The 23459-nt window shown below is 49.2% G+C and overlaps 1 protein-coding gene across 4 annotated transcripts in view; it reads left to right on the top strand.

Moving 5' to 3' along the window:
• Window positions 1-23459, top strand: part of Rps6ka2 (ribosomal protein S6 kinase A2) — a 284351-nt gene that overhangs the window by 228648 nt on the left and 32244 nt on the right. For all 4 annotated transcript variants that reach the window (XM_029471102.2, XM_085833318.1, XM_029471104.2 and 1 more), the window contains 7 exons: window positions 655-734; window positions 2536-2642; window positions 5393-5430; window positions 6789-6931; window positions 11919-11989; window positions 13074-13162; window positions 22443-22507. In XM_029471102.2, coding sequence (XP_029326962.1) covers window positions 655-734; window positions 2536-2642; window positions 5393-5430; window positions 6789-6931; window positions 11919-11989; window positions 13074-13162; window positions 22443-22507 — 593 coding nt within the window. The remainder of the gene's footprint in view (window positions 1-654; window positions 735-2535; window positions 2643-5392; window positions 5431-6788; window positions 6932-11918; window positions 11990-13073; window positions 13163-22442; window positions 22508-23459) is intronic.

Here is a 23459-nt window from a genome sequence, read left to right as displayed (position 1 = left end):
TTGGGCTAACTATCACAGCAATAATAATGTGACTCTTTTGTCCAGGTCTTTACGTGCTCTTGGGTCCCTCAGTCTGTGGTGTGCCCTTGTTAAGCCCTGCATATGAGATGTGTAGACTGTGACCTGAGTCACTACCAATGCGTTCACATAGCACATGAGTTCCCTTCTGACATGGGGTCAGGCAAGTGAAGCAGTAAGAACACTGCTAGACTGGATAAAGTCCATAATGGTCCTCTTGTGCCCCGAGTATAGGATGCACTTCCACAGGAGGAAGCAGAAATGCCCTTCCTGTCTATCAGAACCATCTTCCACCAGCAAACGTTACAGCCAGTTGTCTGCCTGTAGGACCGGCTATGACAAATGCCTAATTGACAATGCCATTGATGAACATGAGTTTGTTCAGACTTTCCTCTCTCTGAGTCATTTTGAGTCATGCAGCATCCTCTTGAGGACCATGAGCAGCATCCTTCTCCTCCTGCTGGGCTCCGTCCCTGGGCAGCTGACCGCCAGCTGGTCGGCTATGCCTGACTGAGTGAAAGGAGGCTCTACAGATTAACAGCCTTGTCTGAACCGAACAGAAACTGGGCTTTGGGAAGAACAGAGACTCAGTGGTCAGAGGGAATTGTGTTTGCTCAGCTGCATCTCCTTCCACAGCCTTTCAGACCGAAGGCAAGCTCTACCTGATCCTGGACTTCCTGCGGGGAGGTGACCTCTTCACCAGGCTTTCCAAAGAGGTAGGTGAGCTCCCTGCCCACCCCTGAGATGACTGTCTAGGGAGATAGGGAGGAAGGGCATTAAGGGAGATGGGCATGAGAGGGTTTTATGTGTATGATGGGCAATGTGACAATGTGGTGATATGTGGTGTGAGGTATGTGACGTGGTGCTGAGTGATGAGAAGTGTGCGTGGTATATGGTGTCATATGAAGGCATGGTAAATTCGAGTTTTCAAAAGCTTTCACAGAACCAGCCATGGTGACACATACCCATAACCCCAGCACTCAGGAAACAGAGGCAAGGTTTTGAGTTCACTATCAGCCTAAGCTACAGAGCAAGATCTGCATAGCCACATCAGCAGACAGTCCATGATTAGAAGATCTTACAGACTCCTCCCAAGCTTCCTATGAATGACGCTCAAAGCATTGTCCCCTGTCTGTCCCTGCTGCCCCAGATAGGACAGGTGAGACAGTTCGTGGGAGCATTTGTGAGTGACTGTATCTGATGGCATCTCACTTCCCATCCTTGGAAGGCACGGTTAACAGCATGCTGGCCTCTTGTCTGGACAGTGGTCCCTATGTGCCTACATTGAGGAACATCTTGTCAGGTCTTTGCTTATTGACTGAGCTTCATTGGCTTCTAGCTGCAGAGTTAAGAACTCTCCAGAGTCACACGGGAAGGGTCTGTGTCCCTCGTGATTTGAGGAGCATTGAGCTAGCATTGTGGGATGAGGAAATTCAGAATTCTGTCTATGGCAACAACATTCTTGTCTTCTTCTTTGAATGATTCTGTAAGGCTCAAGGCAGTTAGAGGTATGACAGCATGCTGATGGAAGGCTCCTCATATCTTTCCAACAGAGTGCTTTTTATTTGCCTGTGACAGCGGTTTTCAAACTGCCCCCTCCTTTCCTCCACCCTTCATAAAACTCCAGACAAATAGCAGATCATGTAGAGCACGTGACAAGCAAGTAGGAGAGACACCTGGGAAATAGAATGTGGTTAGAAGAGTGCTGGGAGGCAGAGGGCGTCCACAGTCCAGGGCTAGTTCCCAGGGGTACCAGGTGACACTTTGTAGGACCTAGAAGAGGTGTTCTTACTGGGAGCTGAGAGCCCAGTCTGCTTGGGTGGTGACAGTCACCACACAGTCCCACAAATCACTCATTTTAGCTCTGGTCTCAAGCCACATTCAGTTTGCATGTAGGGTTTTTGCATGTCTACTTTCAAAGAGAATTCAGTGGTCACATGGACTGCAGTCTCTTCAACATGAATGTGTCATAGTAAATGTGCAGTAGCAGGGCCAGGCAGGACAGAGCATTGTGCACCAGTGTTTTGAGGCCCCTCGCCCACCAGCGCACTGTACTTTGCAGAACGCACCCCTCTGGTGCAAGCTGCCGGCTTGCACATCAGCCCAGGGAAACTGAAGAGGGAAGGGAGAAGAGTGAAATAGGATTCCCATTTTCTGTAGTCCTCCAGCCTCCATAGCGTGGTTATTTGAATCGCAATACCCATCATGAATTCACACCAGAGCATTCTAATAAGACGGAAGCCTGGGGTTGCACTCGACCTGAACAGTTTGTGGGGTGAGGGCAAGTTGGTGTTGGGCTGAGGTTCCGCTCACAAGAATGAGAAAAATCAGCTCTACAAACAGCATGGCCTGCAACTGTGAGAAGAACTCTCCTTGCTCAGGAGTGGCAGGAAAGTGTCACAGGAGAACCAGGATCTCCACACATGCATTCTGGGACAGTCCTGGTTTCCTTGAGGAGACCTTTGCAACAAGCAGCCATGGGGTAAGCTGAGCCACAGTCCTTTCCCACCCCACTAGGTGATGTTCACTGAGGAGGATGTCAAGTTCTACCTGGCTGAGCTGGCCTTGGCTCTAGACCACCTCCATGGCCTGGGGATCATCTACAGGGATCTGAAGCCAGAGAAGTGAGTACGAAGAGAGGTGGTTCACAGCCTCCTCAGGCATCTGTTGCCAGCCCACGGCAGTGCCTGTTACCTAGGATGCAGTTCCCAAGTACACTCCCAACAGTGGGCTGGGCACAGTGTCATGTGGGTGGGTCTTGTACAGGAGTCCCAAGGAGGTTGAGCAGATGCTACCTCCTTACCCTGCACCGGTACCCAGCAGATGTGGGGCCTTCCTTCATTACGGTAGAAATGCCCACTGTGGGAGACTAGGCCACACTCATTCTTCAACATACAAAGATGGCCAGGCAAGTGGGACCTGAGACTAACTACACACACCCTTTCCCCTTCTGAGTCCAGCACCTTCTGCCACCAGGCACCCTGCCATGCAAGACACTTGTCCTGCCTCTCCCTAAGCGCCAGGGACATGGTCACTTAGCCTCCTCTGAGATGGCTAACTAGGAGATGGGTTAGATTAGAGCTCTGAGGGATGAGCTGAGGAACAGTGAGGGACATGGCCACAGGGTCCCCAGGTCACTGTGTATCTGGAGCTGAGAATCTATAATCTATTCATTTCTAGAGTTGTCTGTTAAGTTAGTCTAAATGAAAACAAGAACCTCCCTGCAAAATCATGGGACTCGTCGTCCTAATTTTCATTGTGCAAGGTCTTTGAGTGGCAGAACTGACCGAGGAGCTATCACTAAGGCATGCGGACTTACTGGGGGGTGCTTTAGGATCCTCTGACCAACCATAAAGTTTCCTTGGCTGACTCATCCTACCCCGAGGCCTCAGCCACAGTCGTGTCTAAAGGAGGTACCCCACCAGGACAGCCCTAGGCCATACCGTAATCCAAGGGGGTCACAGGTCAGGGTGGATACCCCCCTCCTTCCTCCTTTGCCTCTACCTAGACATTCTGAGATAAGGACAGCTGCCTCCCTGAAGACGTGGCTGTCATCTGGGTTTGGTGGAGCAAAGCACCTGTTTGTGTGTGCAGCATAGAGCTCTGATTAACTCCCAGTTAACAGGGCATCACTGGCTGATCCTATGAATCTATGGTCAAGCGATCCTGAAGGCTCTGTCTTCAGGAGCCCACAGGGAGTGGGAACTTGTGACCTATACCTGACCCTTCCATGAGCAAGAGCAGATGTCAGAATGACACCTCAGAACAGGTTTAATATCAAGTCTCTCAGTGCCTATAGCATCCCTTCATCGATCCCTGATCAGGAGGTAATAGCTGAGCCTGGTTTGTTCCCAGGGCTCATGCAAAGCTTACTGTAAGTTTACCTCACATAATTAACATGGAGTTCGTGCACCTTATACAAATCAGTGCCCACAGTCGTGACCCCCTATGGAAGACTTCTTTGTGCTCAGAGCCAGTTTTTCTGGGCATCAAGGCCCTGGGTCCTGTTCATTTATGAAGACTGACATGGTTCTTGAAGCTGTAGAGTAACATCTACTCACAGGAGAAAGGCAAAGGTTTTGTGGTCCAATTAGAGTTATTTGGGAATGGATCTTGAAAGTTGCTCAGTTCAGGGCAAAGACTCAGAATGACAACAAAGCAAAGTTGAAAACATTTACCTCTTTCATTATAAGCTGTCATCTTAATAGCAGCTTTCCAGGAAATACTGGCTGTTCTTTAACCCTGTGACAGGTACACAGAGAATAACTTTACTCGTTATGTGTGGCTGAGGGCACAGCTAGGTGACCATAGACAGTGTCATGTACCCTCACCATTGCCCATCACCAGAGTGCCGTTCAGCCTGCAGAGCTATAACTATCCCTCCTACCTCTGCTTAGCCAACTTCTCCCTCGCCCAATCCTGGCAAACCCATTCTTTATGAATATGAAGCTCAGAGTGCCTGTGAGTGGAAATCTAAGCTGTGGCAGGCTTTCCCAGCCCTTAGGGTGTTGCTTCCTTCCTCTCTAGCCATGTCCACATTTCTTTGGGGTGGATGGTACCTCATGGGATCTCATTGAACTGAATTTAATGACAGTATTAAAACTAGGTAGAAATGTTGGAGCCCTGCATCTCAGGGTCTCACAGCCACTCAGCCTAGGGTGCAAGGGAAAGCTGTTGATGACAGTCCATTCCCCTTTCTCTTATGAGATGGGGCAGATTCTACATCTGCAGGGTCAGCTCAAAATGTTAAGGCTCACTAGAAAACTGACCAGGAATCCAGTGGCTATGGGTACTGCCGGACTGGCCCTGGTTCCATCACAGGATGAAAGCTCTGTCAGCCCAGGAATCCCTTTGCTGAACCTCAGCTGTACAGAGGCCAGGATTGGTCCCAATTGCAGGTACCAGGTCCAAGAGAGTCTGAGGTTCCTAAAAGAGGGTCTCTGGGTATCAAGGAACTCTCAGAGTCAGAAATTTACTCTCCAGATGTCAATGAAAATCCAAGAACCCATACTTTTATATTTAGAAGGGGCTCATGGGTTCCAGTCTGATAACTCAGAACATGTATTCCTGTGTCCCCACAGGTTCACGACCCATCTCCTTGGTTCCTCTCCTCCTGGCTCAAGACTAGGTCCTTGGGTCTCCTCTCTCAGGCTCATGACCTTTGATTCTCTTCCTGAACTGGTCCAGGCTATGGGACACAGATTGCCATAGTAGGACCTATCAAGGATGCAGCCACACCAGAATCCCAGGCCCTGCATGAGCATCTTAGCTCCATGGGGCTTTCCCCTGAATTGTACATGCCTGGGGACTGTGAACTTTATGTCAATTTTCCCTCTCTGAAGTGTGCTTTCTTACCCTTTTTTTTTTTTTTCAGTATCCTCCTAGATGAAGAGGGACATATTAAGATCACAGGTTGGTAACAAACAATAACAAACCGATAACTTGATCTCCCTTCATCACTTGTCATCCCTGATAAACGTGGACCATCTCTTCACAGCTTCCCCCACCCCCATCTCAACTCTGACCTGGCTGAGTCTTTTATACCCAAGTGCTGGCCTTCTGAATGTGAGCACCCAGCAGGGATATCTCAGACTTCTGGAATACTTCCTCTGATCCCTTACCATAGACTCCCTCCTGGGTTTGGTGGCCTCTCCAGTGTGTGCTCAGAGCAAGGGGACAGCCAGACTTGTACATCACCTCCTCTGTTCACCTGCTGAAGTCTCCTTCCAGGCCTTGCTCAGCATCACTGCATAATTGACTAGAAGCCCTGAGCACATGCTCACCCTCTGGCAGACACAGATCTGCTCAGTGGCTGGAGCCTTGTCTCCCCAGGCAGTAATGGCTCCGCTGCTCTCCTTGCTTATATCCCAGCCTCGTAGCATTAATATCATAAATCCAACTGCTAACATTCTATCTTATCCCGATGCCCTGCCCGTGGGTACACCACCTTCCAGTGGTTTCCTCCACAAACAAACATTTAACTCTTTACTGTTCTGGAGCTGTTAAGCCTCAAGGCTAAGCTCAAGCTGTCCCCTGGGCCCCTAGTTCTTCAGCTCCGAGTGGAGGCCCTTCTTGTTCTGCCGGGACAGCAGGCTAGCATCCTGCAGTCTCGTCAAACTTTCCTCTACATAGAGATCTGTGAGGTCATCCAGGCCATATGGTTAATACCCGACTTCATTCTTGTAGACTGCACTGTACTGTGTACTGCAAGTCCCCTTCATGCTGTAAGATAATCTATCGGTTCTGGACTGTATTTGGCCTGTATTTATCCTGCCCATTGGCCATATCCTGCCCTCATCTCCACATGCACTGCAACCCACTGAGTCCGCTCACCAGGGAACTGCTTTCCAAGCAGGTGCCAGCCATGCTTCCTTTCTTCCTTCCTGCAAGAGCTGCACCTCATTTCTCTCCATCTGGGCCTCTCAGCCTGCAATCACCTCATGTTTATGCGTGGGAAACATTCTCTAGAAATTCATGTTCACTACTAAGAAGTAAAATTCCTTGCTACTTGACAAGGGACTCGGTGGTGGTGATGATGATGGTGGTGCTGGTGGCAGTATTCAAGGCTCTATCAAGAATTCCACTCTGTAGGACTTAGCCTCAGGAACTCTCTGGGCTCTGGAAGCACATTAAGCCTGAGTAATGCTGTGTACATGAGGCCCATAGTCTTTGAGAGAAGTGTTATGTATTGGGGTGGGAGGGGGTCTGTCTACACACAGGGACCATGGCTCGGAGACTCAGGTGGTGCTGTGTGCTGTGCTTATGTTTAGATTTTGGCTTGAGCAAGGAGGCCACCGACCATGACAAGAGAGCCTATTCATTTTGTGGGACTATTGAATACATGGCGCCCGAGGTGGTGAACCGGCGTGGACACACACAGAGTGCCGACTGGTGGTCCTTCGGTGTGCTCATGGTAAGGGTTTGTCCTCTGGTTTCCTCTGTAAGGGTGGCTGTTACTTAGCTGAATTCCTCCCCCTAGCTTGATCCAGGGATGTTGGAAACTAGAGTGGAAACAGGGCTTGAAAGGCCCGGTGTCTTACCTGAGCAGGAGGAAACAGTGAGTTTGAGAGATCCCTGCATCTGTCCTGAGCATATTTAAATAGCAGAAGAAGCTGAGACCGTGAGAGACCCTCAGTAGATGTGATAAGAAACATGGTCCTGTGCATCAAAATATGCTCCTTCCATAGACATAGCCAGCTGTCATCCTCTACCCTGTGGGCCCCACAACCCTGGTTCACATTTGCTCTTAGTTATGTCTTGAAGCCTCAACGAACTGTAGCCACCAATCCTTGGGTCCTCAGCTTGCCCCCAGGCTGAGAAAGACGGGCTGTGTCTACTCAAGCTGCTAACTTCTGGAGTACTTCCAGTCAGACAGTTGGAGAGAAGGTTTAACTCACAGGAAGAGATGTTCTACTGGAGAACTCCTGTGATGATAAATAACTCCAGCAAAGTGGCTGGATATAAAATTATTTTTTAAAAAATCAGTAGCAACCCCCCTCCTTAGACAAGTGATAAATGGGTGGGAAAGAAATTAAGGAGATAACACCCTTTACAATAGCCACAAATAATATAAAGTATCCTGGTGTAACTCTAACCAAGCATGTTAAAAACTTGTATGACAAGAACTTCAAGTCCATGAAGAAAGAAACTGAAGAATATATCAGAAGATGGAAAGATCTCTCAGGGTCATGGATCTGTAGGATTAACATAGTGAAAATGGCCATTTTACCAAAAGCAATCTACAGATTCAATGCAATTCCCATCAAAATTCCAACACAATTCTTTACCGACTTTGAAGGAGCACTTCTCAACTTCACATGGGAAAACAGAAAACCCAGGATAGCTAAAATAATCCTGTACAGTGAAAGAGCGTCTGGAGACACCACCATCCCTGATTTCAAACTGTACTGCAGAGCAGTCATAATAAAATTTGCATATTATTGGCATAAAACCAGATAGGTTGATCAATGGAATCAAATCCAAGACCCAGAAATAAACCCACACACCCACAGACACTTGATTTTTGACAAAGAAGCCAAAACCATACAATGGGAAAAAAGCCTTTTCAACAAATGTTGCTGGTTTAAATGGATGTCTGCATATAGAAGAATACAGTTAGATCTATATCTATCACCCTGCACCAAACTCAAGTCCAAGTAGATAAAAGACCTTAACATAAAACCAGATACACTAAATTTAATAGATAAGGAAATGGGAAACTGCCTTGAACACATGGGCACAGAAGACATATTACTGAACAGAACACCAGTTGCTCAGGCACTAAGATCAACAATTGATAAATGGCACCTCATGAAACTGCAAAGCTTTTATAAGGCAAAGGATACCATCAATAGGACAAAATGACAACCTACTGAATGGGAAAGCATCTTCATCAACTACATCTAACAGAGAACTAATAGCCAATATATATTTTTTTTCAAGAATTTTCAACAACAGCAAACCAAATAACCCAATTAAAAAATGGGGTACAGAGCTAAACCAAGGAATCTCTCATGGTAGCACTTAAAGAAATGTTCAACATCGTTAGTCATCAGGGAAAGGCAAATCAAAATGACCCTGAGGTTCTATCTTACACTTGTCAGAATGGTTAAGATCAAAAGCTCATGCTGAGAGGCTGTGGAGCAAGGGGAACACTCCTTCATTCCTGGTGGGAGTGTAAACTTGTACAACCACTCTGGAAATTAATTTTTGTGGTCTCTCACAAAACTGGGAATAGTTCTACCTCAAGATCCAGCTGTAGCACTCCTGGGCACATACCCAAAAGATATCTTATCATACCACAAGGACACTTGCTCAACTATGTTCATAGTGGCTTTATTCATAATAGCCAGAAACTGAAAACAACCAAGATGTCCCTCGATTTAAGAGTGGATAAAGGAAATGTGCTACATCTACACAATGGAATGATACAGAGCTATTAAAAACAAGAACACCATGATATTTGCAGGCAAATGGATGGAATTAGAAAATATCATCCTGAGTGAGGTAACCCCGACCCAGAAAGACATGCATGCTATGTACTCACTGGTAAGTGGATATTAGCTATAAACCTGTTTTTTTCTTAAGCGTGTTGATCCACTAGATAAGTGGGATTGTAGACTCTCGTGTGAAGATCACTCTTCCAGATTTTTCTCATGCCAATACCAGGAGGCTGTATGAGGGGAATACTCACAGCTAACCTCAAGCTGACCTTGGGTTCCTCAGAGCTCCCTTGAGGCAGGACTTTACCTAAGTCCTGATGAGAATTGGGGGTGCAAAACTCTGTTGTTGCAGGCATCCTGTGCATATTGGGGTAGCCACCAGCCTCCCTGACCTCTCAGACTATATGTAGGTGACACCAATGCCCAAAGCCATGGCAATTAAAACTGATAACTTTGGAACTAGTCCCTGAGCTCTGAGACTGCTATTGGAGGTCCGGCTTCTCACCCTGGGAACATCACAGCTGCTCACGTGAAGGTGGCCAGGAAGTATCTCAGTGTCACTTGGAGTGTTGTATAAGCGCCCTGTATTGACCTCTAGTGCGTGGAGCTAACCACAAAGATACTAACCACACGTAGGAAGGAAAGGAAAGGGCAGATATAAGCAGAGAACATGGACTCCGCTTGTCACAGCCACCGACAAAGCCAGAACGAAACCACTGAAGAAATGTTGCCACGCATAAGACTGCGGCGCCAGTCGGCACCCAGACATGAAGATGGGCTCCATTTCGGCAGGAGGGATTTAATGGCCATAGGTGGGACACATCTTTCTCATTCTACACAGTCACATGCTCTTTCTTGGAAATGGGAGTTCATGAGTGCTGTGAATAGACTCCGAGGAAGAACCAAGCAGCGAAGAGTTCCCCTCCCTGGCAGCCTATTTTGAGATGGTAATTTCTATAATCAGCTTATGAATGCTCATCCTATTTATCAGATGACTTGCTCATCTTCTAGTCATTTTAATTACGTCTGTCTATTTTTAAACTTTCTTCTGGACTCTGTGACTCTTGGTTTTATTACTTGTACATTTGTTTACCGCCTGCAGCCCGACATCGTGCACACTTCAAGACAGGCGGCACGTTCAACGTGACATGTCAGAACTGGCAGGGGCTTATTCGATTTTAAAAGAAGACAGATTACAGCCATCTTACCCCATGCCCCCCATGCCTCTTCCGTTGACACCCTCCTTTCTAACAATCTCCCTCCCACTCTCATGACATATTTATGTGGGAGGTGGAATGACTAAAATTCATTATGTAGATGTATGAAGCTGTCAAACAATAATAAAAAAAGATCAAAAGCTTGTAACCTCCTCATTTCTCGAAGTTTATAACTTCACTCTGATAGCCCGTCAGTGGGGGTTGATCCTTGCTGGAATCACCTAGGAAACCCGGGTCTGGGTGTGTTTGTGAGGACGTTTGCAGAGAGGCTTGCCTGAGGAGGAGAGACCCATCATAGATATGGACACACTGTCCATGGGCAGAGGGAAAGAGGAAGAATCTAGCCAGGCACCCCCATTTCTCTCTTTCTGCTTCCCGACTGTGGGTCCAGTGTGAGCAGCATGTCATGCTCCTGCCTCATACCTTTCCTGCCTGGAAACCCCTCTTTCCTTGAGTTGCTTTAGTCAGGTTGCTTTTCCCAGCAGGAAGAGGTTAACATTACCTCATTTCTCAAGTTCAGGAAACTTTTAGGTACATTTCAGTTTGATACAGTGGTTCTCAACCTTCCTTATGCTGCGACCCCCTCCCCACCATAAAATTATTTCATTGCTACTTCATAACTGTAATTTTGCTACTTTAATGTAATACACACAGGCTATCTGATATACATACAATCCCTTTGCAAAGGGGTCAAGACCCACAGGTTGAGAACCACTGGTCTAATGCACACTGTTAGTAGGACCCTAATTAGAACCATCTTAAGTGTCCAGCAGTAGATACCTTGTTGCTCACCCACATGGCACATGATGGTACAGAGGTTTTACAGTACTCGTGAGAAGTTTTATATTATAGGAGGTCAGCGCAGTGGGTCTTTGAATGGTGGCTTTGAGGTGATTATTTTGGCCTTTGTACTTGTGTTTCCCAGGATTTTCACAATGCAAGGGGAAGACGCTGGATGATAAGATTTTAAGGGGCTGAGGCAGGCAGGCACAGTAAAAATATCAAGACACACAGTTTTAATGTGACCAATGAAAGCCCTCCAGCCAGGATGCTGCCTCCGCATTTAGACTGGAGTGAAAGGTGCCCACAGTGATGCTGAGCCTTCGAGTCTCCCGTGTATGAAGGGGGTTTGCTGTTGTGCTGCCTCCCTCCCGCACAGCAGCAGTGTCCTCAGGGAGGTGGGCAGAGGTGACTGTAGGATCCCAGGCCATGGCCTCTGGAACCCACAGAATCAGCATTGTTTGTGTAGTAAGAAACTCACGATCAGTAAGGGCTGCCCTTGGGCCTCACCTTATCTCCACTCCCTTCCTGGCCAGTGTTGTTTTAGTGTGGCAGTCTGCGAGAGAGACTGCCGGTGCCGTGTTGTCTCCATCAGATGTTATTAATGGGCTGTAACGAGGAGCTTTCCCATCACAGAGGAAGATATAGACCGTGCAGGGGTCAGCGTGGGTGGCCTCCTGCTTTCTCTCCCTCCTTCCCTCCCTCCCTTCCCTAACTTTCCTCTTGACCTTCTTCTGACCCCTCTCCTGCGGCAGCTCTCTACAGCACTCACCTGGGAAAGGTGGTCCCTAAACCACACGGGGTACAGTCACCCACCGTGTTCATTCTTCAAGAATCTCTCCAGCTAGAGTGGGAATCTAGAGGTCACTGTCCCCAGGGCCTCGCCGTGTGGCTGGTGTTGCACTGATTGATGGGATTCGAGATGAAGGGACAAACTCACCTGCTCTCTTTTGCTCTGCAGTTCGAGATGCTCACAGGGTCCCTGCCATTCCAGGGGAAGGACAGGAAGGAAACAATGGCCCTTATCCTCAAGTGAGTGTGGCCACCTGCTCCAAAGCACAGTGGCCTTTTGTATTTATAGCTGGGGAGGAAGTGGGCTGCTGGGATTTAGTAGGAGCTGTGGTATTGGGGTAGACCCACCTGCTCTAAGTCATAATAACCATGGTTGGGGTGTGTGCCAGATGAATGTGGGACCCTTGATGCCCTGGGATATACTAAGGCATCATTAAACTTGGTAGGCATCAAACAGTGCAAGGCTAGCCTAGCGTTGTAAATTCCTCCCTTACACATGGGATAAAAGATGCACAGAGGGTACTCTACCTCGAGGACACATCCCAATGGCTCTCATTGTTCAGAATCCCCCTGTAGCTTTTCCAGATCCGTGTGCACTTGACCAATGGTGATTACCAGGTAGCTGCCCATAGCTGCACCCCGTGTCCTTGTGGGAACGCCTCTGCCCCTGGCTTTCAATGGGGACTTGGTTTACTCTTTACTAAAGCTGGACCAGGCCCTCCAGCCATCCCACGTGGGCCCATGCCTGTCTGAGCTGACGGGTCAGCACACACTGAGTACCTGCTCCTCAGCAAGGTCCACGGTCACCAGGGTCCTACATGACTGCTGGGCCCCTGGGATGCTCCAGTCATCCTCCATAATTCTGTGGCAGCCCAGCCCAGGGAAGATAAGAGCGCCACTGTCCCCAGGGTGCCTGGAAGGAACTCAACAAATGTAACCCTAGTAGTCTTTTTTGCTTAAAGAAACTTTACGCTATAAAATACAATTGTTTTGAAAATTAATTTCCACTGGAAATGTTGGTGAAATGCTGGTGATACTCCAGGAATCACTATTGCTGTTTTGATCATTCACTGTGTTTTAAACGGGTTATTTAGTGGCCGTTGTGAAAATTTTACACTTTTTTATTTTGATTACGGTCAGCAGCGGCCAGCTGCAGGCCACATGAGCTAAAGCTCTGTGGTGTCTCCATCCTGTTTCAAGGCATAAAGGGATCCTTACCCCAGAGTGCTGAGTGTTCGGGGTCTGTCCCCTTGCAAGCAGAGAAGTGGAGAACCGCACATCTCTTTGCTCTTGGCATCTAACCTGCATTCCTTCTGCATTCCAGAGCCAAGCTGGGTATGCCTCAGTTCCTCAGTGCGGAGGCCCAGAGCCTGCTCAGGGCCCTTTTCAAGCGGAACCCCTGCAACCGGCTAGGTAAGGGTCCCTGTGACACCCCCACCCCAGGAATGCAATGAGGCTGCCCTCTAGACCTCCCTTAGGAATGTGAGAGGCCACCATTCCGTTCCCCATGGGAACATGGAGGACTTCCTCCCTATGCCCCAACTCTGAACTGTATACTTTTCCTTGCTAAGGTTGCAGGAAGCAGAGGTACCTCGACGCTGGGAAAACACTCACTTGTGGTCTGGCGCCCACAGGCACGTGGACTTACCAGGATTGCTGAAAGGCATTTGATTCTCAGAGTATAACAATTTGCTCTTTTAAAAACACGCCTTTAATCCCAGCACTCGGGAGGCAGAGGCAGGTGGATTTCTGAGTTCGAGGCTAGCCTGGTCTACAAAGTGAGTTCCAGGACAGCCAAGGCTATACAGAGAAACCTGGTCTTGAAAAACCAAAAAAAAAAAAAAAAAAAAAAAAAATTCCCCGCTTTTGCAGAAAGCCACTATATTCTCCTCTGGCTTTGTTTCTCTTACTTTAAAAATGCCATAAAGTACAGACAAAATGGTTGAAAGGTCACTTCTAATTTATAGCCTTTTAAGAAGCCAACATGTACAGAGCCCGGCTTACCTTAGCATTATCTGAGCACCGCCTCCCTCTCCCAACCATACAGAGTTTTCTGCTTGGCCTGGCAAGGCCTTGGGGACGGACTGAGACACAGGAATAGGGTAAGGGTCCATGGAAATGTGAGCTGATGGATGGGTTATCCCACAGATGGGCAGAAGGAACACGGGCCATTGGCTCCAGCCTCACAAGTAGGAACAAGTCATTAGATGTGAGTTAGGAAATATATCATTCTCAAAGAAATAATTAGATTTTTTTTCTCTCTCTGCCTGGCTCAGCCCCAAAGGAAGCTCAGGCCTCATTTAATTTCTTTCACGTATCAGCTTTAATTCAGGGAACGTCTATAGTCATTTACAATCTTTCAGTTATTGAAAAAGTCAAGCTACTATTAAAGGCACTGTCCCACTTCCTGGGATCCTCCTGTTGGCGCGTGAGGGGATTTGTATGCAGTGAATGCAAGCCATTGCTGCTGAGTAGATTCACATTCAACTTCTGATCCAGCTTTCACATCACACACTGCTCTCCCCTCCTGAAGTTGTTTTAGAAGATAGTTCTGTTACGAGCTATCACAAGAGACAGGACGAGGGTTTAAACAAAACAAAAGAAGGCCGGTTCATGATCTCGTCAGAGACACAGCAACTGTGGTCTCCCTGCTCCAGATGTTCCTGTCACCCCTCCACTCCTCGTGCATAGCCATCAGGCCCAGACACACACAGGGTCTTAGGGGAGCATCTACAAACTGACGTGGAGACACCTAGAGTAGAATGCACAGGGGACACTGCAAGGGTGCTTGTCCTGTGTGGAGCTTGTGATTGCCTCTGTGGTCAAGCTAGCAGGGCAGTGGTGAGCTAGCAGGACAGTGGTGAGCTAGCGGGGCAGTGGTGAGCCAGGGTGTTGTGTCACCTCAGGTTCACTGGGCTGGCCCAGTGGGGTCTTTACAGTTGGGCTCTAGAGCTGAAAGACTGTTCACAACTGGCCAGAGCAGTCTCCCTAGCAAGAGCTCATCAAGACGACCAGCGTGAAAGTGAAGGTCCCATATAAGCAGCTCCTGTCCCCAGGATGCCAGTGGTGAACTGAAGTGGCAGACACCAGGATGGGGATGTGTGGAGCCACAGTGGGTGCCTTGGTGTGGATGTGCGTTGTTGCTTGTGTTGGGCTCGTGACTTGGAGGAAACCCGTGGGCCAGATTGTTCTGTGGTGCTGTTCTTGAATCACTTGTGCAGGTCTCAGGTAGTACCTGAGCCTCAGCCAAGAGTCCCTGTGGTTTCTCTTGGGACCATGTGGGTTATGATCGCATGCATTGCGTCGTAGGCCAGGCTCGTGTGTGTGTGTGTGTGTGTGTGTGTGTGTGTGTGTGTGTGTGTATGTGTGTGTCCTGAGGCCCCCACAGGGCTCTGAACTCCCAGGTTTGTCTTGCTTTGTTCCCGATAGGGAATGCACAGTCAGGGGCTGTGGTCCTTGGTCACTTGGGCCTATGAAAGCAAGACCCGCACACCCTCAGGGGTGAGGCATGGAGGGTGGGGCATTCGTTTTCAGTCAGGGAACACAGTGCTGTCTCAGGACCTGGGTGACCATGAGTCCCAGAGCTGCCCTCTGATTACACTTGCCCCAGGCCAGCCTGTAGCCCTCTTTGGTGAGTAATTGTTAAACATTATAAACACAGGATAGCCCTGAGACGAACCTCGCTGGGCACAGGGCTGGGCACTTGCTCTCAGAACACATAGTCTTTGAGATGCTGAGGGTCACACCCAGAAGCCTCATGCTTACATTTATTAGCGGATATCCTTAGTTCATGCTAAGCAAGCATTTTACTACAGATCTACACCTCCAGCCATTTTATTCCTTTTGACACAGGTCTTACTAAATTATCCAGGATGCCCTTAAACTCACTCTGCTTGGCCTTGAATTTGAGATTATTCTTCCCGTCTCCAGAAGAGCTGGGTCAGAGCATACCGGAGCACTCCTGCCGCTCAGAACACACTACTGCTGAGTGCCTTTGTAGGACTCAGGTTCCCCACAGTGCAGGCGACTGCTGTTCACATCACTGCCACTTGCCTCTGAACCATGTCTGGAGGGCTAGCCTGACTCCATCCGTCTTCTAAATGTCTGGTTCCAGCCAGTTCTTTCTGGGTGAGCCTGGAGCACGCCTCATGCCCCTTCCTGAGTGGCTTACACTGTCCAGTGTAAGTACAGCCATGCTCAGTGGACCTTGAGGCAGTTAAGGGATGATGACAGCCTGTGACAGGTGTGACAGTTGCTGCTTAGTGACCAGGAGATCAAGTCAGGGCACTTGACTGAGCGCTGTGCAGTCGTCACCCTTAGACAAGTCCTCACAGTGGTGCTATAAGTAGGCCAAAGGAGAACTCTCTGGCTCACGTATAAACAAGGAGGCAACCAGGTGGGCAGTGGTGGTGCACGCCTCTAATCCCAGCACTTTAGAGGCAGAGGCAGGCAGATTTCTGTGAGTTCGAAGCCAGCCTGATTTATGGAGTGAGTTCAAAAACAGTCAAGGCTACACAGAGAAATCCTGTCTTGAAAAACAGCAAACTCAACCAAACCAAAACCAGGGAAACATCCACGATAATTGCTTTTGGCTGCAAAAACAAAACAAAACAAATCCCATATTTGAGCCTGTTGCTTGCCTCTCATAGAGGTGTGGAGTTCCTCGTTAGATGGGCCACACATAGTGGGAAGCAAAGGCACAGATGAGCCTCTGTGTCCTTCCCTAACTGAGTATTGGACCTGACCTGGCCATGTCTAGCTAAATGACTGTGGGCAGTCAGCTCTTCTCCCAGCTGGTCAAGGACCCAGCTGGTCAGTCCCTGAGGTCTCTCATGACCTCACGAGCCCACAGCTTTGCAACTCTTCCTGTCAGGGAGGCATCCAGGGTCCTCATTGTACCTGTGGAACCCATCATCACATTCCACTCGTTCCTGCGGTCCTCCGACTGTGAGGTTTGAGGAACCTGTTATAGCTGGCTTTTTCATAAACACTTGCCTTTTAGGACATCGGGGAAATACAAGAACTCCATGTCGGAAACCTCAGGGGGGGACAGCTCCTCCCTGACTACCACAGTGCTTCAGGCACAGCCTCTACTGTTCAAAAAAAAAAAAAAAAAATACTGTGAGGTCTGACAGCCGCTTCCAAGGGGTCTTTGGCATTCCAGAGCAAAGTCAGGTGACGGTAACCCATTCAGAGCCCGAAGTTGGAGCCAAGCCTTGGGACTTTTATTAACGGTGCAGCAATGGAGCATTGTCCATGGTGGTTCCAGTCCACAGGGACAGACTTGGAAATGCTCTCCGAGGCTGGCCTTGTGTTGAATCCTTGGGACAGACTTGGAAATGCTCTCCGAGGCTGGCCTTGTGTTGAATCCTTGGGGATCTGGCAGATTTGCAAGGAAACTGTCTTTAATTCACACCTGGATGCTGTACAATGGAGTTTACTTACGTGAAGGCTGTCTCTCTTCTCTCTCCCTGTGCAGAGGCTCCTGGACGCTCTTTGCAATTGAACTTGCTGAATTGTTATGAGAATCTCAATTTATTTGTTTTCCTTTATACACTCTTCATTCTGCACAGCCAATGTGCATAAAAGATAGGAAGGTTTCGGAAAACAGAAGAAGAGAGATAATTACATAAAATTCTAGTCTTAACAGATTTGTGTTTATTTTTGAGATTGTATTTATCAGCTCCAGAGGCATCCAGCAAGGGCTTCAGTCCTTTACCAGACTTCCTGTCTCGAGAGGCAGTTGTGATCACAGACTTCTTGCTTCCTGAGAATGGCTTCAAACCTGTTTCCCTTTTTTGCGTGTTGGGATAAAATAAAAAGCTCTGGTCCTTTCATACCTCACAGATTCGGATCCAGGGATTTGCTTTGGGGTTCATTTCCTGAGCCCCACTATGCTGCATATGGCCCAGGGCAATCTTCCAGCTTTCCTGGCACAGACATGATCTAGAAGGGTCCCATTTGAGCCCCTCAATCATATGCTGGCCTCAGAGGTCTTCCCAGATCTGACAGATGGTCCTCGTTATCAGGAGTTGTGGGGTGGCATACAGAAGACACAGCTCTGAGGTACATACACCTGCCTTGCTGCCAGGGTACATTGGAGAGGGAGCAGCTGCTTTGCTGTGACCCCTGCCTGGTCCTTGCTCACTTGCTGTTTATCCTCGAGCCTGTGCGTCTGTGCGTGCTTGCTTATCTGTGAACTCAGGATAACTGTGTACCCCAGAGTCATCCCGTGTCTCACAGGGGCATAACAGAGCCTGGCATGCAGGCCACACTGCCCTGTGTCAAATAGATTGAGTGTGATTGTAATGGGCCTGGGGGGAGGTGGGTGTGAGGAGGTGCTGTGGTTTACAGGAATGTCTTAGAGCAGCCATCTCTCCATGTTGCCCTTCTGCATCCTGAGCTGTCCCAGGCCTGAACCACCTCCACCTCCAAGCCTTTTCCTTTGCTGACTGAGTCACTCTGTACCACACACTTCTCTTCCCACATGGAAACCTCCATCTGCCACTTACAGCCATACTTAAGTGTTGGGTGCCTTCTGTAGTGCTGGGCATACCAAGGCCCTGAACCCTTAGATGACTCTGTCAGGTCCTCTGGATGGGTAACAGAAGTCCTGTGGGGCAGAGAGCACAACAGCCTTGGGGGGACAGTTCCTCATACCTGCATGGATGAACTGGTGTAGACTAAGGATCAAGGACCCACCCATCCATAGCAGAGGTTATGGGAGATTACCGTCCTGGCATCTGTAAATGAGAGCTGTTTCCAAGTCAGGGGCTTGGGCCTGCCCCCTTAACCCTGATGCTGGAGACGAGGACATAGGAGTCACCCTGTATGATTCTAGGTGGACATATCAGAATCAGGACCATCTGCCGGAAGATGTCACTCTGAAGCTCAGAGTTGTGGCTGCTTAGTCTGCTGGCTGCATCCACCACAACTCAGACTTAAGTACTGTCCTGGTGGGAGCTTGCCCAGTGTCCGTTTCTACATGGAGCTCTGTCTGCTTCTTGCCACTGTGACCTGAGCATCTACAGGGATTGGTTTTCACAACCCCCACTTTTTCTGCTCTGGCATTTCCCACAGAAACAGATGAATGACAAAGCGCATCAATTTTTTTAACTTGCATCCCGATCCTTTCAAAGACAGTGGCTTTCCATTCACCCCATGAGCAGCTTCTGCCTCTCCCAGAGGGAGCATGAGGCGAGGTCAGCAAGGAATGAGATGGGTTGAGAACACAGCAGTTCGGCAAGCAGTGCCCCTCCTCACACTGACGGGGTGAACATGGTCTAGAGCAGTCGCTGAGCCCTGCTCAAGTACACCCAAGCGTTCTGTGTCTCCATTCTGTTTCCTGTCCAAAGGCTATCCGGACAGACAGCAGACACTGTCCATCTCAGAGGCCTCATCCCAGTTTCTACAAAGTGCTACCAGCCTTTGACTGTGTCCTCAGGACTGTGTCCACACGGACCTTTGGCAGCTACCTCAAACTACACAAACAACACGAGCTTAGCTCAGAACCAGCCCTAGGGATTCCTCAAGAACTCAAGAAGCCCTAGGACTATATTATGATAGGATGCACACACCACCACCACCACCACACACAACCCAGCAGTTCTGCATGACACACAGTTGTGTCATGCAAAGGTTGTTTATATAATATGGGTGAGATTTAAATGGACAGAAAACACTTTAAAGAAATGATGTGCTAATACCATATTAGTGGCTAACAAATACAAAAGAGAGCTCACATTTATGTCTAGTCCTGGACAGTTCTCTCAGTGGTCCCAGCTTAGATTCAGATGGTTTGCCAGTCAGGGCAGGTAAGGGAGGCAAGCCACCAGCAGAGAGAATTCTGAGTGTTACCGAGAGGATCACTGGTGTATCCCGTGCAATTCTGAAAGGACAGTGAGTATAAACCTTACGGAGGAGCTACGGGTTAACTACTTTCAAAAGTAAGATTAAAGCCAGTGAAAATCTTTTTAACAGGTCAGAACCTCTTCTGAATAGTTTGCTGGGTTTGTAAGTCCCGATGAAATGGGCACATCAGAGGAGGGTGTTCAAGTGCAGAGAAGGCCTGGCTAGACATGGGAAATAGAAGGAATCCTTCCCCAGGATAGCATGGATCTTGATTAGCCTCATGCCTTTATCAAGTATAGAAGTGAGGGTCCAGAGAAGCATGTTTCAAGCTGTTCCATGTGAAAAGTACCCACAGTGATTAGAATGTGTATGGCGAGGTGTGGCAGGGCCCTTGGTCCTCTGTCACTGCCTGGGAAACTTGCTGCAGAATAGTGGAGCCTAAAGAGAGCTACACGGTCCTCCATTCTGCCTATCTCTGTCTGACTCCAGGGTCCTGTCAGTGCCTGTGACAGGAGATGAGTTGCAGGCATCCTCCTGGAACGGGGGAGGCTTGAGTAGTGTTTGGTGAAGATCCTGTAACATAGCAGCTCTGGCTCTCACATCAGCACAAACACATTCCCAGCCTCCTCTCCCGGAACTCTGCCCCCTGTTATTTGTCAAGTGTGTTCGGTCTAGATAAAAGCAGAGCCAAATCCATTGCTATCTATTGTAAAATACGTCAGGAGAGGATAAGACGTGTGTGAAGAATAATGACCAAGTTTGTTCTCTAAAGGTCACCACAACAACATTTTAAGGACCTGGCTGCAGACAGTGCATAGGATTTCTGAGCGACAATCAGAACATCAGCCCTTTTTGCTGAGACTGCAAAACTGAAACAGTGTCCGATTCTAATTGCGGCAGATGAAGATGATTTCAGGGAACTGTAACAGAGGGGATTCGTCAACAGCCAACACCAGCTTCTCTGTCGTGTTTCCCTTATTCTTGCAGGCCGCACTGCAAGCCATGGGTATACAGAGGTTCTGCAAGCAGAGGCAAGGCATGCTCGCTGGAGAGCATGCACGCCAAGGCCTGGGAAAGTGGGTGGCATTCATCGTAGGGACCAAGGGGAGCTGTGAATCTGGGGCACTCAGTCATCTGCAGTTCTAGGCTGCATCAAAAGGGGTGCAGGGACAGTGGTCCAGGAGGGCAGCTGTGGAAGTCAGTGGCTCTGGCAGTTACTTCAGCACCACTGGAATGGCCTAGGTGCCGGGAACCCATACATACTCTGGTTCTGGGATTTGGGCTACAGCAAAGGAGATAGGCACATTGATCCAAAGGAGCCTCTCCCGGGGGTGGGGGTGGGGTGTCTGAGCTGAAAGATAAGGATCAGATCTGGGCGTAATGGTGGAACAACACAGACTGAGACTGGTGTGTCAATAAAAGCTGGCGTGATTGGCTTAATCAGATATTTCTAAGCCAAGGCCTGACCAAGCTACCTGAGAGGTGAGAGGTAGTCCGCGTCTTTGCTGTGGACTAAGCAGAGGACCAGAAAGGTCAGAGCATATGCCATGGGCTACATGGGACTCTGCCCCCCCCCCCCCCCAGCAGACTCCAGCTAGGACAGGTCACCACAGCATCTCAAGGTAGCCTCGTGGTGACCTTCCCGGTGCCCTGAGCAGAGCTGTTTCATAAAGGAGGAGCATCCCCATCCCATGCCAGGGCTCTAGGAACTGGGTGTGGGCTCAAGAGGACCATCTGATTTTGATCAGAACCGTTAGGCCTTCGAGCCAGGAGGAGCTTGGGGTGCAGCATTGGGGGAGGGGACATTCACTTCCTACCCTTGGGACAGGAACTGATGAGACTCCTGTGATCTAGTTCCCAGCTGGCTGAGACTAGCTCTGTCCCCGACTCACGGCCTCAGAGGCTGGGCTCCTTGCCTGCCTTAGCTCCTGGACTTTGCTTTTAATTAACGGACCTTATTCAGCACCGCTTCAGGTTTAAAGGAGGAATGAACAGTGAGTCCTCTCGCCCCTCCCCACCCATCTCCGGTTCACATTTGGTGCATGTGCGTGTTTGCCAGTTGCTTAACACATTCACGTTTCCCCCTGGAACTCACCATTCACTCCAGGCTGGTCTGCCACTGCGGGACATGCAGCACAGTCTCACAGACACACATGACACACAACACACACCACCATCTCCTGCCCACCCATGCTCCTGTGCAGTACACAACTTTGGATATAAACAAAGTAAGGGGAGCTGTTAGGTAGGCACAGTGAGTGAAATCAGAGAACCACAATCTGCCCCTGGGTGAGAGTGACCATTGTGCAAGCGCTGGGTGTGGTAATGGAACCTCAGGCCAGGCTCCGTGTCCCAGAACTCGATCCTATCCAATCTCCTCCTTTTCTTGAGATTCGTCCTTCCCATGGTCACTGGTACAGCAGCCTGGCCAGATGTTCTACTCAGAACCTTCTGGCCCCGCTGTGCCTTGTCAGGTCCTGGGAAGCTGGCCTGATGCTGTGTTCTGGGTGTGGTAAGCATGGCCTGTGACCATGACAGCCACCTGCTCCTCCTCTCTTGGCCATGCAGGCCTCCTACACCTGGAGCAGGAAGTCTGGACCTTCCCTTTGCTACACACTTCTGTTTCAGACTGTGTCTGTATCACAGGCCTGGGAGTCAAACGGGGGGCTTCTTGGGCTCTCAGGCCATGGGCAAGTTCAATTTTCTTCTCAAAGAGAGACCAAGTCAGGACTTTTCCCTGTAGCTTTCCCTGTGTGCATCAAACAGCTGCAATAGCAGCAGTCAGAGGTGACACATGGCCTTGGACCTTCACTGACATTTCTTCTCTGCTGTGTTGTGACAGGTGCTGGTGTTGATGGAGTGGAGGAAATTAAACGTCACCCGTTCTTTGTCACCATAGACTGGAATGTAAGTCGCATGTGGAGGCCTCCACTGTACACACAGGGCAAGGAGGGGGCGGAGGGACTACGGCAGCTGCTTAGTGCACATGGCCTCTGTCTACCCTAAGAGTCTGAGACAAACACAGCTGTCTACCTGGGTGTGAACATTCTCAACACAGCTGTCTCCCCAGAGAGATGCAAACTGGTGAGCACCCGTCATCCAAAGTCCTGGCTAGCACCCTGCCCATTGGGTCCACAGCATCTGTCATCTTGTTGATGTGAGCTGCTGCTGAGGCAACTGGCTTGCAGGGGTGACTTGCCCCTGTCAGCCTCCTGGGCTCTCCCCTCTCCCAAGGCATGTCTCCTGATATCCATGCTGTGTCATACAACACGCTCACACGTGGGATTAGTTTACGTTTATCCTTGAGGGCTTTTAAACAGATGTCTATGCATCAGGGTGGTGTCTGATGCACCGTGAGTTGGCTGTTCAGACATAGCCGCAGTGTGTGAGCATCCAGTGCAGAGCAAACAGAAGCAGGGAGAAGACAAGTAGGAAGTAACCTGGAGAGGTGGGAGGGAGGGAGGAAGGAAGGTGTGAACGGTTTTCAAAAGAACCTGTATTCAGGCTCTGAAGGCCTTGGTAGGCAATGCAGAGGTCTTGCTGATCTGATCTGACCTATCCCTCTGTTTCAGCTCTCCTTCCCCACACAAGTGGTCCAGGTGCCACCCCTTTGTGTCCATGACAGGGCCACAACTAACCTGACCCCACTACACACATCTGCATGCACATGCATTAGGGAGTCGTAGACATGTGTGTCCTACACACCTTCCTGATGTGAGCAGTTCACCTCACTGAAAACCCACAGAAGTCCCTTGTTCTCAGGGACTCTCTTCACCAGAGGGTCTCCTACCGTGTCCCTTGGCAGCATGGGCACTTAAGGGTGACAAAGGAGAAGACATTTGCTGGCATCAGTTTCCTG

The sequence above is a fragment of the Mus caroli genome, unplaced genomic scaffold (assembly GCF_978045245.1).
Source record: "Mus caroli unplaced genomic scaffold, Mus_caroli_1 scaffold_18, whole genome shotgun sequence".
Classification (NCBI taxonomy): domain Eukaryota; kingdom Metazoa; phylum Chordata; class Mammalia; order Rodentia; family Muridae; genus Mus; species Mus caroli.
The sequence above is the reverse complement of the archived record's forward strand: the minus strand, read 5'-3'. Positions and strand labels throughout refer to the sequence as shown.